Source organism: Emydura macquarii, unplaced genomic scaffold (assembly GCF_026122565.2).
Source record: "Emydura macquarii macquarii isolate MOO-44397 ecotype Brisbane River unplaced genomic scaffold, CSIRO-AGI_Emac_v2 contig_2897, whole genome shotgun sequence".
Lineage (NCBI taxonomy): Eukaryota > Metazoa > Chordata > Testudines > Chelidae > Emydura > Emydura macquarii.
In genome coordinates, this window is record NW_027133034.1 from 48,607,460 (window position 1) to 48,626,502 (window position 19,043).

The 19,043-nt window shown below is 38.1% G+C and overlaps 1 protein-coding gene across 2 annotated transcripts in view; it reads right to left on the reverse strand.

Annotated features, from left to right (window-relative positions):
* CERT1 (ceramide transporter 1) overlaps window positions 1-19,043 on the reverse strand; it is a 123,093-nt gene that overhangs the window by 3,773 nt on the left and 100,277 nt on the right. For both annotated transcript variants that reach the window (XM_067569190.1, XM_067569189.1), the window contains 6 exons: window positions 14,244-14,339; window positions 4,926-5,058; window positions 4,739-4,809; window positions 3,065-3,193; window positions 2,459-2,588; window positions 751-887 (listed from right to left, as the gene is read on the reverse strand). In XM_067569190.1, the coding sequence (XP_067425291.1) occupies window positions 760-887; window positions 2,459-2,588; window positions 3,065-3,193; window positions 4,739-4,809; window positions 4,926-5,058; window positions 14,244-14,339 (687 nt within the window). In that variant the 3' untranslated portion in view covers window positions 751-759. The remainder of the gene's footprint in view (window positions 1-750; window positions 888-2,458; window positions 2,589-3,064; window positions 3,194-4,738; window positions 4,810-4,925; window positions 5,059-14,243; window positions 14,340-19,043) is intronic.

Genomic DNA, 19,043 nt, shown 5'->3' on the forward strand with positions numbered 1-19,043 from the left:
TAGTGATGATGACTCAGATCACATTGGAACCATTTTAATACAATCGTAAATTATGGCTAGCCTGTCAACTAGGCAATGTAAAAGAATGAGATTGTCTAGTCAAATCCTGTGATGGACCTTATATCAACTATTACATTATCTCATTGTTTAGAGAGTCTAAACAAGTGCTTGGTATGACTATTAGGTGGCCAGCACTCCCAAAGAATACCCGGATACACTCCTACAGTTTGAATAAAAAAGTTCAATTTTTACAAAGTTTAAAATAATTTTTACTATTCACTACACTGCATTATCTTGTTCTAAATACATCAAATATTAAACTGTTTGATTGTGTTAGCTACTAGATGAAAGGCCAATGCTTGATCCTTTCTACATGCATTTCTAGTTTGCTAAAAATATAAAATCTAAATTTTTATAATGTCAAGATGTTCAGTCCAATATGTGTGATCCTACTAAACCAAAATGAATAACATTTTCATTGAACTCAGATCAACCGTAATACAAAAATACATTTTAAAAATTTGCAGAGACTTATGTTTTTTAAACTTACTATTTCTTTATGTATGTAGAAAATACATTGGCTTGTTGTTAACTTCGCTTTAGAGTATAGTGAAAAATATAGATAATCTCACAATAGCTGTGATAATTACAGTAATAAACATTCCTAGATTGTCTAGCTTTTTTGTTTGGAATTTAATATTTAGAGCAATGTATACAGAGACGAAATTCAATAAGAGGTTTAGCAAGTACCTGTTAATACTAGAAGAAAATAGGCTTTCCTGCTGTTTTCTCTTGCACATATAATGTAAAACGCTTCAGGAATTTGGGGTACTCTCGTTTTGCCACTGCTCGTAACACTGATGCTGGTGCCCATCCCCCAGGATTCACTACAAATAAAGATGAAATTAGATAAAAGCTATACTCCAAAACAAAACAAATATGTATATGGCTGGAATAGTAAATGCATAATACTAATTTGTAGACAAAACTAATTACTGGTTTAATATGGACTATCCATCCCTTTGCATCCAGAGTCAACATTTCTTGATAACTACAAGTTCAACAGCTATGAGCTTCAGGAAATCTGCACTATGACTCAGTCAACATCTGTAATTTAATATTAATCAACAGTACTATTTTCAGTTTACTGGTTATGCAGAACAACGGGTCACTTAATAGCACTCTTGCTTTTGAACTAGGTCAAGCTCAAACTCCAGATCAGGATTTGCTGAGACTATAGACAAAAGTTTCTAGCCCTTGTGGTTGCAAAAACCTTCCAAACATGAACCAAATACAAACCAATACAGCCCCAAATATCTGCTACCCAGCTGTCAAAATCTCCAGTTTCCCCCAACACCTTCTATAATGACGTTATATTTTAAATATAATATTCCACAGCACAATTACAAATAAAAATGTAGGGTCAGCATAAAATTAAGTTAAGCATCACATTAACACAAGGAATACTGATTTAATTGATTTCATTGGATTTATAAATAGAGGTCCTTATTGAAGCTGCTGTAGAATTTGAAGCTTCTACAATATCTAAATTTCTTGCTGCAAAATTCAGATAAAATTTGCTACAAAATACATGGGTAGGAGGGGTGTCTTTACTTATGAAACTCAATTATAGAGTAATTTAATACTAGATTTACCTTTCCTTCTTAATAGTTCTGTAATATATTTAATATTCAGATGTGCAGGTGACAATTGTGTTTTCCCTTTGCCATTTAATAGTGGGAGAAGAATGTTGAAAACATGAAAAAGATGTATAGACTAGTTTAGAAATGTTATGCACTTCCATACTGTTCCCATATTACTCTTTTCAAGCAGGCCACTGAATGTGTGTACATGTACAGAAAATTTAGTTTACTGAGGTTGTTAATCTTACATTTGGCTGTTGAGGATTTTGGTCAGCACAGGCAGAAGCTGTCACTATCAATTTCTACTGAAATCTACAGCCTAGATACTTGGGGATGTTTACCAGCTAAACAAAATATATTTCCACTGTTTTGGCTAATTACTTTGAAAGAAAGAAGATTTCAACACCTTTATTATCAGCAGCTTCTCCTCAACCTAGCCAATAGGTTACAGAAACAACAGATCTGACACCAAAAGATTAATAAAGGTATACGGTTAGAGAAAGTATAATTTATGCCAATCAACCAGTTGGACAGTTAAAACTGCTTTTTTTTCCCCCAACACTCTCTTTTTCTTCTTCTATATTTATGTTTGACATATATTTGACATTTCTATTGTTCTCCTCGCAACCTATCACACAGTGAATGTTTGAATTTATTGGTGACTGTGGCATCTTTATTTATATCTTTCTAATTTTGACTAACAACCGGTTCATAGATGTTGATCTAAAAATAAGTTTAACTTTATAAACTCTTATTTTTGCCAGCAATCCCAACCCCTATATGTAAAAAATGCTGTATTGAAAATCCATACATACCATTAGCTACATATGTAATCTTGCATAGGATATTGTCTCTGCTTATTTCTTTGTTCCCCTCTGGTGGGCTTACCAATGTCTGACAGATCATAGCAATGTTTATTTTGGCACGAACACATCGATTGTTCAGCTGCCAAGAAATTAAATATTTAATAAGCATTAAACAAATGTATTTCCTCTATCAGCATTTCTAACACTGAATGAATGTCAAAATATTAATTATTTATATTACAGTAATGCCTAGGAATCACAATCAAGATTTGTGTTAGGCATTGCACAGACAAATAATAAAGAAGACAGTCTCTGCCCCCAGATCTTACAGTCTAGGTGTCAGACAGGATGTGACATTTGGATGAAACAAAAATGTGATAAGATAGGGAAATAATAAAATGAACAGAGTTGAACTGAAAAGCACAGATCTCTTCTTGTTTATCCAATACTAACTAGAAAGTGATGATTTGCAGGCATCATAGCAAAGGTGAATTTTTAAGGGAGCATATAGAAGAGAATAAGGTGACAGCTTTATGTATTTGGTTATTTTTTAAGCTTTTGGATTAAAAAACCTTCTAAAAGTACAGTTTGATAATATTCAGAGGAATTACTTACAGGGGCACTATCATGTTCCACAGAGAAGTTACAGACAATCCAAGTTTCGGGATCATTTTCACTGAATGCTGGTATCTTTCTAATAGCAGACAGATATAGCACATCCCGCTGAGAAGCCGGCCACACTCTCTGCAGGGAGAGAGTAGTTGATTGTAAAAAATAAATAAATAAATAAAATAAATAAATAAATGTAAAGTTAGGAATATTTACTGCCCAGATATCAGACTAAAGTAATCAATTATAAATCTGGCAAATTATATGGTCATAGCCATATTACTGTAGAGAAATTCAAGTCTGAAAAAAATCAAGTAGAAAGTTTCTTCAAGATCAGTAAGTTGATAATCCATTTAATTTTTCAAAATATTTGAAATAGGATATAAGCTACTTCAAGCATTATTATGTTTGGTTCCAGGGTTAAATTTATTCTGCTCATGTCTATCTCTACTGGTCTGATTTTAAAAACTGAATAAATTTTTTTTGGGTTCTATGAAAAGGGATGATAGGCCAGCCCACACAACAGGTTATTCACCCTTAAAACAAAGAAATATAGGTAGCCCCTTTGGGGTTTTCCAACGTCAGATCTAGGTTTTGTATGGTTTGGTGTTTGAGTCAGGCCACAGACTGACCTCCCAGGCATATGTATACACAGACCTGTCCACTACTGTACATATTTTGAACAGTAAGTAACATTTAAATGGAAAGAACAATTGATTTAGTAATGGATTACGTAGGCACAGTAAGGAAGGTATGACAAACTATGCCACTTCCCAAGAAATTTTTTTTAGAAATACAATAACTACAAGATAAAATGTGACATTACAGAAGTCACTTTCCTGATACTCTGTAGAAATACTGGCAATTAATCACTCTTTATAGTCCTTCATAATACTATAAAGCTAGACTTGCAATCACTTTAACCAATAAAAAGTATATTATTTTCTCATGGCAGCTTTCAAGCAAAATGTATTAATGATAGAGTTGGGTCCAAGAAGAATTTTTGTTCTGGATCTCAGACATCTTAAAATTTGTTTATGATTTTGATTCAGACTCATATCTAATAATCAGCAGCTATTAATTTTAAATGTTCAGACCAGACTCTGTGGGTAGCACATAGTATGAACAAGCATTCTGACAAATGTTTGCATAAGAACTAGTTAAGCAAGATTACAAAGTGAATGCTGTACCTGTAACCACATCAGTTCAGAATGTAACTGTATCAAGTTCTCTCAAATTGTGTGGGATTGGCTATGGTCAGTACTATCCCAAATAAAAGCCCATAGTGTTACAGGAAGTAGCCTAGATGATTCAGGACTCTTCCTGAGAGTCAATAGTGATCCAATGCCCCAATATGGCAGTAGGAGACACAATGCTAATGAAGGTGCTGTTATTTTAAAGGGATGTAAAAGGAGGTTCGGACTCTAAAGGCTCCATGACATACATGTAAGGCTAAGAGTGATAATTCTGCTATCTTGGTTCAATTCCAAATTGAAGAAACTGCAACTGGGTACAGAATTCTTCACTTCCTATCCTAAACTGTTGTAGAGTGCTGTTAAACAGCTGCAAGATTTCATAATAGCGGAGACTACACTTAGTGATTGGTAGAGCAGTTTTCATGGAAAGTGCTTTGGAATCCTTCTGGAGATCAAGCGCTATATAAATGTAAGGTATTATTACCTTGTGTGTCTGGTAAATGATGATTGCATTATCAGCTAAGGTTTCCACAACATGGAAATTTTCAATGGTTGCTAAAAACAGAAGAATTAGATCAGTGAACAAGAACAAAACATTCATAAATTAGGCAATGGTTTTAAAACATTTTTAGACCAACAGCCACATGACTTAAGAAAAAGAGACTCCTTACTTTCCCAATCATTACGAACATCAACATTCCAGAAGTACTGGCAGACCTCATGCCCCGTAACTCCTTTAACTGCATGTGTGGCTTTCAAAGGATCTAGGACTATTCCGTTTTCTTCTACCTCTCTTCTGTACACCTTTGGGCAAATACAAAATAGCACAGAAGAAATGCACAGTGGAAAAGGCCAAAATGCTTTGAATTTTTGTTCTGCTTCATCTTGAGAACCTAATTTGACAGTCCATTTAATATAAAGTTACATCAAACAGCAGTAAAAATGACTGAACGATCCTATGCAATATTTTTTTTTAAAACAGAACATACATGCTATTTGAATAGTTTAATATTTTATACACAGGTTATGTTTAAGAAGGAAAAATGTTTCAGTGATTCAAGTATATAATCAAAGAAGCTATACATTAATATCTCCCAGTACCTAAATATTTCAGAGAAAAATTCTGCAAGATTGATCTTTCATTCAAATGTGCTGGATGCAGTACAATGATAAACAGAAATAACTAAAGGCTGTCCTACAGCAGAGGGAAATCCATAGTTACTGCAGATCTGACTACAACTTGGTAAGCTGAAGAGAATAAAAGAGGAAGAATAAGGGACAAGAAAAAAGTTCTTTAAAGATGTATTATGAAATGCAACCTGCAGAAAAAGAAAGCCAGTGTAGCATAAGTGTTATCTGAGGACCTGACAAGGATGTCCCCCACTAATCAGGTTGTCTGGGACATTCACCAGAGAGATGGAAACTAATTTGTTTATTTAAAAAATATTTAAAAATTGATAGTATAGTATTTGCATTATTGTAGTACCTATGTGCTCCAATCCCACTGGGCTTGGCACTATACAATAAATGCCACAAAGTCATCTGGCTGATTCCAGGTTTGCAGAATTTCTTGGAAGTCATCGATACAGGAATATTCTGCAGTACTATTGAATCAATTCATTATAATTTTTTTGTATATAGTGTATTTTTCTAACATTACTTAATTATTAGCACCAGTATGTCATAGAAATATTGCCATCAGATTTTGTGATATTTGTGACCTTTCAAACTGTAGCATTTTAGAGTATCAGTGAACTTGAACTGGTTCAGTACTCCACAGCACTTACAGAAATTTGTTCATTCAAATCCTGTTATTGATATCCACTCTACCATAGTGAAAGTATGGGGAATAAGCAGGAAGAACTAGAAATGTTAGTTAATAAACACAACTGTGACAAAGTTGGCATCACAGAGACTTGGTGGGATAATGCACATGACCAGAATATTGGTATAGAAGGGTACCGCTTGCTCAGGAAGACAGGCAGGAAAAAAGGGAGGTAGAATTGCCTTGTATGTCAAAAATGTATATGTTTGGACTGAGGCTGAGATGGAAATAGGAGACAGACTTGTTGAAAGTCTGAGTAAGTATAAAAGGGTAAAAAATGAGGGTGATGTCATGGTGGGGATCTACTAAAGACCACATAACCAGGAAGAAGAGGTGGATGAGACATTTATAAAAAATTAACAAAATCATCCAAAGCACAGGACTTAGTGGTGATGGGCAACTTCAACTACCCAGACATCCATTGGGAAAATAACGCAGCAGGGCACACATTATCAAACAAGTTCTTGAAATGTATTGGAGAAAATTTTTTATTTCAGTAGTGGAGAAAACTACTAGGGAAGAGGCTGTTCTAGATTGGATTTTGACAAATAGGGAAGAACTGGCTGAGAATTTGAAAGTGGAAGGCAGTTTGGGTGAAAGTGATCATAAAATGATAGCATTCCTGATTCTAAGAAATGGTAGAAGGGAAAACAGTATAATAAAGATAATGGATTTCAAGAAGGCAGACTTTAGCAAACTCAGGAAGTTGGTAGTCTCAGGAAGAAGGAAGTCTAAGGCAAAACAGTTCAAGAGAGTTGGCAGTTTTTCAAAGAGACGTTATTAAGGCACGAGAGCAAACTATTCCACTGTGTAGGAAAGGTAGGAAGTATGACAAGAGACTACCCTTGCTTAACCAGGAGATCTTTAATGATCTGAAATTCAAGAAGTCCTATAAAAAGTGGGGTCAGATTACAAAGGATGAATATAAACAAATAACACAAGTATGCAGACACAAAATTACAGAGGCCAAGACACAAAATGAGATGAAAGTTGCTAAAGATATAAAGGGTAACAAGAAAACATTCTACAAATACATTAAAAGCAAGGGGAAGACCAACCATCAGGTAGGCCCATTACTCAATTGGGGGGAGGGAGGGAATAACAGAAAATGTGGAAATGGCAGTAGTGCTAAATGACTTTTTTGTTTCAGTTTTCACTGACAAGGTTAGTAGCAATTGGATATCTAACATAGCGAATGCCAGTGAAAATGAGGTAGGATCAGAGGCTAAAATAGGGAAAGAACAAGTTTAAAATTATTTAGACAAGTTAGATGTCTTCAAGTCATCAGGGTCTGATGAAATACATCCTAGAATACTCAATGAGATGATTGAGGAGATATCTGAGCCATTAGTGATAATCTTCTAAAAGTCATGGAAGAAGGGAGAGATTACAGAAGATTGGAAAAGTGCAAATATAGGACCAATCTATGAAAAGGGGAATAAGGACAAGCCAGGGAATTACAAACCTGAAAAGATGATTGCTTAATTATTTGTTCCATTTTGCAAACACCTAGAAGATAATAAGGTGATAAGTAACGGTCAGCATGAATTTGTCATGAACAAATTGTGTCAAACCAGCCTGATAGGTTTCTTCGACAGGGTAACAAGCATTGTGGATGTGATGAAGTGGTACATCTTGACTTAAGTAAGGCTTTTGATATGGTCTCGCATGACCTTCTCATAAATAAACTAAGGAAATACAACCTAGATGGAGCTACTATAAGGGGGGTGGCATAACTGGTTGGAAAACCATTCCCAGAGAGTAATCATCAGTGGTTCATAGTCAAGCTGGAAGGGCACATCAAGAGGGGTCCCGAAGGGATTAGTTCTGGGTCTGGTTTTGTTCAATATCTTCATCAATGATTTAGATAATTGCAGAGACAGTACACTTATAAAGTTTGTGGATGATACCAAGTTGGGAGGGGTTGCAAATGCTTTAGAGGACAGGATTAAAATTCAAAATGATCTGGATAAAGTGGAGAAATGTCTGAAGTAAATAGGACGATCTGTCGAGCTCCCTTCTACTCCTGTGATTCTGTGGTAGTATCCGTGCGCCAACCAAGTATCTAAAAATAAAATATCCCTTTTCTAACAGGTAGAAGTAAATTTTTGATTAAAATTAAGGTTTTGGGGGGGGTTTTTTAAGAAAAGATGGAAGCCAGTGGATGAGTGAAGTCAAAAATAAATTTTGCATTCGTATAAGTGCGCTGAGGTTAGTGGCTATTCTTGCCTCTAGCAGAAAGTTCAGTCTTGGCTCCATTCCCATGAGAGTTCTATCCTCTATGCTCAAGAGTTTCCTCCTAAAGAAGAACAGTTTCACGGTTCCAATGGAATAAGATCCCAAAGAAAGGTCATGGAGATGGATGGGGAAATGACCTCCAGTAGCCAGGGCCAGTCTCCTGGAGGACTTTTAAATATGAAGATAGAGACCTTAATCTTGATTCTGTTTTCAATAAGAAAACAATGAGCACAATGATGTTACACTCACAGCAACTTGTGTTGCTTAGAACAGGTGCTGCATTTTGTACTTGTTAGAGCTTTTTCAGGGAATCTGGCTTCATTCATAGTAAAAGATACATTAATTAAGCCTAGAGGTAATAAATCCATGGATTGCCATAGCCAGTTCTGGTGTCTGACAGGATAGGGTGTAATCTTCTGGCCATCTACAGATGTTTTTCCCCCTCCCACCATGGTGATCTGTATATCCACTACCAGTGAGGATTTCAAGAGGACCTGAAGGCTGCAAACTGGCTTAATCAGAGTAGGTGCTCTAGACAAGAAGGGGATGTCAGAGGCAAGCCTGCTGTTAGAAATTAACATTTAATAAGCAGTGGTGAATGTCCCAACCCTAAACATAGTTACTGGGGGCATTTAGCACACATTAGAGTTAACTTGATTTTCATTTTCCTTTTGAGGTTCACCATTAAAAATAGTTTTCAAACAGTAAAAGGTGATGTAGTGACAAGATGCAGAGTACCATGTCAGATTACACATTTTAGCCAGCTCTGAATTGATTGTATATTTCATGCAAATACTCATTAGAATCCTTAGCTTTTTATAGAACTTTGGGGACAAATGTTTAAAGCTCAGCACATGAAATAAAACATTTTGTTTATCTGGTTGTATGTGCACATGCTTTTTAAACTATTTTTTAAAAAATGGCACACACTGAAGTCCTATGATAAAGTATCCTATATTTAACTAACTAACATTCTCATACATATTCTTGAGCAGCAATAATTACATTTCCTAAAGCTTCAGGAAGAAAGAAAAAAAAGGAGCAACTTTGGAGGAATTATGAAATGGGAATTTTTCACTATACAATCATCACCAGAAAAGAAGGAATTCAATTTACTAAATTAAAGCCAAAGTTTGTTAATTTCCTTTTAGAAAACAATGCCAATTGACTGTCTGCCGGTAGGTAGTCCAACAGGGATGTGAGTTCAGGTTTCTCACTGCCTGAGCCAAAGAGAAATCAAATGTACTGATTGAGCAGAACTGATTAGATTTTGAAAGAAACAAGTACCCTCTTAAACTGCCCTATTCAGTTGATGTAGAAATGTTATTAACATGAGTGCTGCATGTAAGACAGGAGGTAATTGTCTGATTCTTCTCAGCACTGGTTAGACCCCACCTGGAGTGTTGTGTCCAGTTCTGGGCCTGGCACTTTAAGAAAGATGTGGACAAACTGGAAACAGTCCAGAGGAGAGCAACAAAAATGATAAAAAGTTTAGAAAACTTGACCAACAAGGGAAAGTTAAAAAAACCGGGCATATTTAATTTTAAGAAAAGAAGGGGTGATGGGACCAGATAACAATCTTCCAGTATATTAAGGTCTGTTATAAAGAGGACAGTGATTAATTGTTCTCTATGTCCACTGAAGATAGGACAAGAGGTAATGGGCTTAATCTGCAGCAAGAGAGATTTAGGTTAGATGTCAGGAAAAACTTTCTAACTGTAAGGGTAGTTAACCTTTGGAATAGGCTTCCAAGAGAAGTTGTGGAGTCCTCATCATTGGAAGCTTTTAAAAACAAGTTGGACAAACATCTGTCAGGGATTGTCCAGGTTTACTTGGTGTTGCCCTGGCGCAGGGGGCTGGACTTGACTTCTTGAGGTTCCTTCCAGCTCTATATTTCTATGATACCAGAAGTAAATACACCCAGATCCCTACATCTAAAAGAGGGGCTTGTCCACACGAGCATTTTTGGCAAGTTTTGTGGAACCAGCAATAGCTCCTGTGGACTAACTGTCCACATGGACCTACTGATGCACATCAAACGATGGCTACTTACCTGTAACCAAAGTTCGAGAGAGCTCTGCATATTCCCACTTATGGTAAAGCCTTGCAGTAGAACCTTCTTCTAGTAGTGTCAGCTACAGCACTCTCACCCCGCTTCCCCTCGCTTCAGTTCCTTCTACTGCAAAGCCAAAAAAACAGAACAAACAAGGACTCCGACAGAGAGGGTAAAGTGGGTGGGAAGTGTGAATATGCAGAGCCATCTCTAAGAACTCCAATTACAAGTAACCAAACTGCATTTCTTCTTCGAGTGCCTCTATATATTCCTACTTCTAAGATAGACTGAATAACAGCAATGCTTAGCTAATTTGGAGGCAGGAACAGAATCCTAATTGGAAAGAGACTGAAGCACTGCTTTACCAAATTCAGTGTCTGTCCTAGAGGCCAAATCCAAGGCATAGTGCTTAGTGAAAGTGTGCACCGAAGTCCAGGTTGCAGCTTTGCACATTTCAGCAACTGGCACCTGCTTAAGAAACACAAAGGAAGTAGCCACAGCTCTAGTGGAATGTGCTTGAATTGTAGTAGGTACAGGAATCTTTGCTAGTGTGTCACAATCAGAAATTCATTATTTAATCCATTGAGATACAGTCTGGGAAGAAACAGTATAACCCATATGATGTTTAGCATAAGAAACTATCAAGGTGATTTACTACTTAAAACTAAAAGTTTTTGTAAGCAAGGGCCCTTCTGGCATCCGGAGCGTGTAGGACAGATTCCCCCTTATCAGAATGTGGTTTAGGGAAAATAGACAGCTAATTAAATTGTCTGGTTGAGGTGAAAAATCAGACATCACTTAGGTAAGACCCTAGGATCTCATGTCCCTTAGCTTTGCAGCAGGCCTCCAGATGCTCACAAAGTCCAAAGCACCAAAAAAGGCCTTAAGGACTACCTTTTGGCTGGCTATTAAAATGGCATTTGCCAACCTTCTGTTTTGTCAAAACAATGTTGTCTTCGCCTATAATGGAATTGGTAGCTGGCTATGACTGAGATAATTTGCCACCCTAATACAACAGAACGATGAAGAGAACACCTTTCTCCACACCGAATCAATTTTTTTGCCACCTTATTGGCTGGTGTAGAGTGTGGTTGTCCAAATCTTACTGGCAGCTGCCACCACCAATGAATTAAGGATAGAGTGGGTTCAGGAGTAGGAAAACCTTCAGAGAGTGTCTGATACAATGTCAGCTTTCTTAGAAATAGGCTGACAAGGACGTGGCGTTGTCCACACGGATTTAGCCACCTATAGCAAACTATCCAAAATGGGTAGGGATATTCTATTCCTTGAAGTAGCATCAAGGATACCAAACATTTTGTGAGAAGTCTCTTTCACATAACTGCAGGAAGATTTAAAAGGGGATACCACATGATCCACCAAATCATGGAATTACGTAGGGTCCTCAGAAGTATGGGAGGCCAAAGCTACCCCCACATGTTCATCCAGTGATAAATTGCGTTGACAGTCTGTTTCCAAATGCTGCTGCTCAAAGAGGAGAGTTACCTCTCGTCTTCCTCCTCAGACAGAATTTCAGGCATCATTGTATGTAATGTTGATGGATCCAGAGGAGCTGGATCTGAGGATCTCTGGACTGCCAGATCCTTTACAGATGCAATATTACATCTCCATTCACAGAGGGTAACTGAGAAATTCCTGAGATGGTCCATAATAAGGCCCCAAAACTGCCAGTTTTCCCAACAACTGGGGTTTGGGAACATGCCTACAGGAGGCAGACCACTGGGTTGTACAAATAGAGCCATAGGTCTCTGGCATTCTTCCTCTATCTTTCTCCTTGTAAAGATCCAGATCTGGAGCCAAGACAGAATGCATTGGGGATAATAGTGGATCCCGAAGGAAGTAGGGAGATCCAATTATTTGTGGGGACCTTGCAGGAGTCCTAGGAGAAGGAAGCATAAGGTGTTCCAGGAAAAGCCCAGCAGTGCCTCCTGGCCTGTTCTTCCTAACAGGAGATGAGAAAGACCTTGGAAGTGGGGAAGTAAGTCTTCTTTTGGAAACCTTGTGTTTAGTGCTCAGAACCGATGAACACACAGGAGCTTGAAAGTAAACTTAGGCTACCAACAAGAGAGAGCTCTCCAGAACTATAGATGTAGCCATAACCAACCCAGAAACCAAAAACCGATCTGAAGAAGTGGATATCAGATCCGACATTTTATACAAAACCATTTCCCTTGTTAGCGAATCTGGGGGTAGAACGGGTCCCTCTTCAGCGATGTCACAGTTTCATCAGAACCGGATGGATCCAAAAGTTCTGATGCATTGGAAACGGCACTGCTAACAGCGACCATTTTGTCTCTATGTCTCTTTCTTCAGTGCCAGGACAGAGGGAACCAAAGGGGCTGACTGCCCTGAGTCTGATACACCAATCAATTCCATTCTCCTGGATCTGGAAGTAGAAGTCAGAATTTGACCCTGGTCCTGCAGCTGCAGGGGTTCCATCAGGGTCAGGTAGCTGGGACGCAAGAGCTATGGTACCTGTGAGAGGCCAAACTGTCTCTTGACCTCTCTTCTGGAACCCGGGCAGTCGGATCTGGCCATTTGTCCCTTGGTTCAGACATGTGTAGCCTCAGGGGTTTGACTGAGGGAGCTGCAGGAACCTGATCAATCCTTGACAGCGACTGTGGCCTCTTGGAACTCTTCGGTCACTGGGAGCTGCTGGAAGCCTCAGGAACAGAGACTGGCCTCTTAGGGTATGTCTATAGTGCTGACCATACCAGCTAACTCAGGCTCACGGAGCTCAGGTTAAAGGGCTGTTTAATTGCCATGCAGATGTTCAGGACCCTCCCACCTTGTAGGGTCCGAGAGCCCAGACTGCAGCCTGAGTCTGAATATCTACACTGTAATTAAATAGCTGCTTAGTTTGAACCCCGCAAGCTCAAGTCAGTTAGCACGGGTCAGCCATGGGTGTCTAACTGCAGTGTAGACATACCCTTAGACTCTGGATCTGAGGACTAATTGGATCCAGAGAGTCTAGCATTGAGAGATTCCTTGAGAAGGAGCAGCTCCAAATGATCTCCTTATCCTTGCGGGCGTTGGAAGAAAAGGTCTGACAAACTGAACACCTAAAAAGCAAAGGTCCTTCTTCCAAACATTTGAGGCATTACATGTAGTCGTCGGATGCCAGGAAGCACACCTCTTGAATCCCAGCCTCCTCTGCTTCTTCAATTCCACCATGACCTGGAACTGGGAACACCACTAACTATACTAACAAAACTAACATTAACTAAAAGAAGGCTCTGGCTCCTAAGAAACCAGGAACATTCACATCCTTCTAGGCATGTGGTTGGAAGGAACTGAGGGGGTGACACCTAACCAGCTGACACTGTTAGAAGAAGGCTCTACCACAAGGTGGAGCAGTACCCGTAAATATGTATATGCAAAGCCACTGAAAGAAAAATGATTTTGTTAATACTTTGAGCTAATCCCATTTCAAAGAGAACTAGATGAAAGAGCATTAACAAATTAATGTTTCAGCATGGTCCACAAAGTCAGTCTGTGGCAGGGTAGTTTAGGGTAGATTCAGACACCAGGTAGCCCAAGACACTCTAATATGGGACCTTATGGAAGAGAGAGGGTGATAAAGGAAAGCAATCTCCCTCTGCAAAGGAATGGAACGCCTGGCATAAAGTTATAAAGAACACCATGTGTACTTAAAGATATAAAATGGTGATCCTTTTATATCTGATTGATAGCACCTTATTCCATTACTCATATTTTAAATCCATGTGATTACTTGTGGAGTAAGGATATTAGAATATGGCCCTGTATCAGCATTAATATTATAAAGACAGATTTCGGTATAATTGTACATGAATTAAAAAATGTTATAAAATATTGTGCAACAATTTTATTTACCTTCATTTCACCTTCTTCTACTACCAGCTGCCAATTGGCATCTCCTCCTACATCCTGTAAAGAGTAAGTCATGTGATTCTGGACCATCTCTTCTACCTTTAGAGAAAAAAATGCAATATTTATAAGGCATTCCTGACACCTCCTTGACAGGACATTCAGGGCACTGTACAGTAATATCAGAAGTCACTATAAAATACTAGCAATAGATCTTGCGTAGGAGCTGGACATAGACAATGGAACACACCACCAGAGAAAGTTAGTAGAGGCCTCGCAGCATTCAGAACCAAAAGCAAAACTCATCCCTAATCACATGATTTTCTCCCATAAATACTTCCCACACATCCTCCATCTCTCTCACTCCCAACCTTAATAGTTGTACTAACTATTCAAGTTTTTACTTCTACCTATGGGGAAGGAAGAGAGATTGCTTTGCTACCTTTTGCAATATTTAGGAGGTGCTCAGATACTTGAGATAGTGGCCATTGTAAGTACCTAGATAAACAGAATCAACTGAAGTGCAGAACATTTTTATTTTTTTATTTTTTTAAATAATTTGCATTTAATGAACAGAACCTGAGCAATGAAAAACAGATCAAAGCCACTAGTTTTCTACTCTTAGAAAGTCAAATCCATATTGTAAGCTTCAGATGTCTCAAAAGCTTTATGGGCTGCAGTGAAGGAAAACCAAATGTGAGTGACATGTTAAACATCTACTATTCTGGATTAGTGCAAACTGCTACAGTCTGTCAGTAGCATTCTACTGTATTTGCTGATTTAAAGGGCCACTGTCAATTAGTTTAATCTCCAAAGTGTTTGCATGCCATAACATTAAAAGATAAATGAATGAATTTTTTGCATCATCTTTTTAAAAATATTTTAAATTACTGTTTGCTGTATGAGAATTACTGCAGTCTTTAGAAAAATGTACTTAATATACATCCATCTATTCTTTAAACTACACAGATACTACATATTTGTATTCCTTCTGTCTGTATGAAAAGCATCCTTTAGGTATATGGCTGTGGGGCATGAACAGGGCTGAAAGTTTTCTATACACATTTATAGTATCTGCCATGGAAAGTAGGTGCCAAATCATGTCAGATCACATTTCCAAACCTGTTCTTTTTCAATCAAAATTATAATCTGTGATAATTATAGAAGAAAAAAAATATTATGTTACTCAACAGATACGTTTTATAACATGGTAGAAACGTTTGCTTCAATTGTGTGTGTAACTTAAACATAAATGAATATTCAAAATACATGGTACAGCACCATGCAGATTAATGTGTAATTTGCAATGTCTGCCTTAATCCTACAGAAGTAGAGACTAAAGGAAGTTTATTTAAAATATAGAACTTGAATAAAAATTAAACAAGATATTACACTATGTCTGGTATCTTAAGCAGAACACAATCATGAATAAAATTAGCAACATGGAGGCATAAATACTTTGTGTATGATGTAGAAAGACGTTTCTTTATACACAAACATATGCCACATGTCAAATAAAAGCATTTACCAAATGAAGTATATTATAACAAGTTTAAGCAGAGGAAGGAGCAAAGGAATATTTATTAATGTATTTTTCTAATTTGCCTGAGATGGAAACAGAAAGGTTGTGTTTATATTTCATTTTAATATAACGAAGGCTTTTGTTTGTATTATGTACTTTCTGGGCTGTACACTCAAGATTAGGAAAGGCGGTAACTGTACTCTGAATCACACTTTAAAAGTTAAACTTCTCAAACAAATAATGAAACGCTGTATGCAATGAGGACTATATTTCATGGGAGTTCAGTGCTGATTTGTTTAATTTATAGATGTTCTGTGGGAGCAGGATGAGTGATAAGAGAAGGATGAGATACCAGTCCATAAAGTTTTGTTAAAATTAACTGACAAAGAAAAGTTTGTCCTCCTTTCACTTTATAACTCAGGCAGGAAGACCACCCTCTCTCAGACCTGGGCAACAGGTTTCCTCTACATGATTCCTCCTCCTCTCCTTTCCAGGACACCGTTTACACCCTTCAAGTGGGCAGATTTTCTAAGTAAAGGTCCTCTAAAACATCTGGATACGAAGAGACAGCTCAGAGGAAGACCAAGGACAGAGAAGCCCCATTAACCAATGAGGATGGAAGATGACAGAAAATGCAGCAATGGCCAAAGTGTTAAATTTTTTGTTTTGGTTTTCACCAGAAAGGTTCTCAGAGACCAGATGACTAGCACAGTGAACATCAGAGTAAATGGGGTAGGATCTGAAGCTAAAATAGGGAAAGAACAAGTTAAGAATTACTTAGGGTACGTCTTCACTGACGGCAGCAAATTCACCACCATCAGATCGATTTATCCAGATTGATTGGGTGGAAGTGAAGACCCCCTCAATCAATACGTAAGTCAATTTAGTAAAACCACCTCCACAAAAAGTGTAGCACTGTGTCGATGGGTACGCATTTCCTGTCAGCGCAGCATAGTGGAGACGGTCCACAGAATGGACTCTAGGAAGTCGACGTAAGTTATGCAAGCTACTCTACTCTACAGAGCTTGCGTAACGCCCGTTGACTGCCGCCGAATTTGCTGGTAAGTATAGGCCAGGCCTTAAACAAGTTAAATGTCTTAAAGTTGGCAGGGCCTGATGAAATACATCCTATAATACTTAAGAAACTGGCTTACGAGATCTCTGAGCCATTAGCGATTGTCTTTGAGAACTCATGGAGGACAATCAGAGATCCCAGAAGACTGGAAAAGGACAAATATAGCATCTATCTATAAAAAAGGGAGTAAGAACAACCCAGGGAATTACAGACCAGTCAGCTTAATTTTGGTACCCAGAAAGATAATGGAGCAAATAATCAATTTGTAAACATCTTCAAGTTAAACTGGTAAACAACAGTCAAAATGGATTTGTGAAGAAAAATCAGGTCAACTCAACCTATTATTCTTCTTTAACAGGGTAACAAGCCCTGTGAATAGGAGAAAGCAGTAGATGTGATATATCTCTACTTTAGTAAGGCTTTTGGTATTGTCTCACATGACCTCAGAAGCAAACTAGGGAAATACAGCCTAGGTGAACCTACTCTAAAGCGGATGCACAGCTAGCTGGAAAACCATATTCAATGGTTCACAGTAAGGGAGAAGAGCATATTGAATGAGGGTCCAACAGGGATCTATCCTGGGTCCAGTTCTATTCAGTATCTTCGTAAGTGATTTGGATAATGGCATAGAGAATACATTTTAAAAGTCTGTGGATGATATCAAGCTGAGAGGGGTTGCAAGTGCTTTGGAGGACAGGATTAGAATTCAAAATGATATTGACAAACTGGAGAAATGATCTAAAGTAAACAGCATGAAATTCAATAAAGACAAAATCAAAGTAGGAAGGAATTATCAGTTGCACAAATACAAAATGAGAAATGACTGCCTAAGAAAGATTTGAGGGTTACAGTAAATCACAAACATGTGAGCAAGACATGAGAATTAATTCTTCCACTCTACTCCGCACTGATAAGGCCTCAATTGTGTCCAGTTCTGGGCACCACACTTTGGGAAAGATGTGGACAAATTGGACAAAGTCCAGAGGACAGCAACAAAAATGATTAAATGTCTAGAAAACATGACCTCCAAGGAAAGACTGAAAATACTGGGTTTGTTTAGTCTGCAAAAGAAAAGACTGCAGGGAGGCATGATACCACTCTTCAAGTACATAAAAGGTTGTTATAAAAAAAGAGGGTGATAAACGGGAAAAATAGTAATGGGCTTAAATTGTGGCAAGGGAGATTTAGGTTAGACATTAGGAAAAGCTTCCTAACCATAAGGGCAGTTAAGCACTAACTGGAACAAATTATGTAGGGAGCTTATGGAATCTGTCACTGAAGGTTTTTAAGAACAGGCTAGGCAAACCTGTGGGATAGTCTAGATAATACTTAGTCCTACCTCAGTGCAGGGGACTGGACTAGATGACCTATCAAGATCCCTTCCAGGCCTACATTTCTATGATTCTATATTGAAAACTATGTTTTATAGTTTTGGAAGGAAAGGGAATCATCTATCTCAGTGATGGCCAATTTAAGCAGGAGGGAGTTGTCACCCATCACTGGCTACATTATGTAATGTATTGCTCAACTGTCCACCATTATAACAACAACACAGAAAAGTCAATGGAAAAATCAAAGAAATTATAAACATCCAAACCACCTGAAGGTAAAAAGGAACATAACAGACAGGGAATTGCCCTGTCTGTGAATAAAAACAAGAGACCAATACAGTAAATCACATGGGGGGAAAGACACATGACATCCATTCACTGAGGAGACATCTTGTTGAGCTGGAAAGATTGGATCCTGGTTCTTATGAAACTAGCTAGTTCTGCAACAGATTGAGATTTGGGGAGAAGGAGGGAGGAGCCTATTTTATTAGATAGGAAAGATGACTTAATAAATGTAGGCCCTAGTTAGCGTTTTATTTTGTATTGTAATCACGTTTCCATCACCCTCTCTGTAAGTGTTCATAAAAGCTGTGCATTATACAGGAGAGGTGATTTAAGATAAAACTGGTAAACCGGGGTACACTGCTCCTTTGGGAGAAGAGGATATGGGGTTTATGAGAGTAGCCAGTATCAGGGGCTAGATATCACATAGGAATGCTTCAAGGTGTCTCAGGTGCACATTCTTGTTAACCTAAGGTATAGACGGGGCTGGCATAGCTTGCAGGAGAGTGCCTGAGTGGCTGAAAGGCTGGTAGTGTTAGGGAGCTAATACCCAGCTACCACAGGCAAGACTCTCTTCTTGCTAGGGGCTGAATACT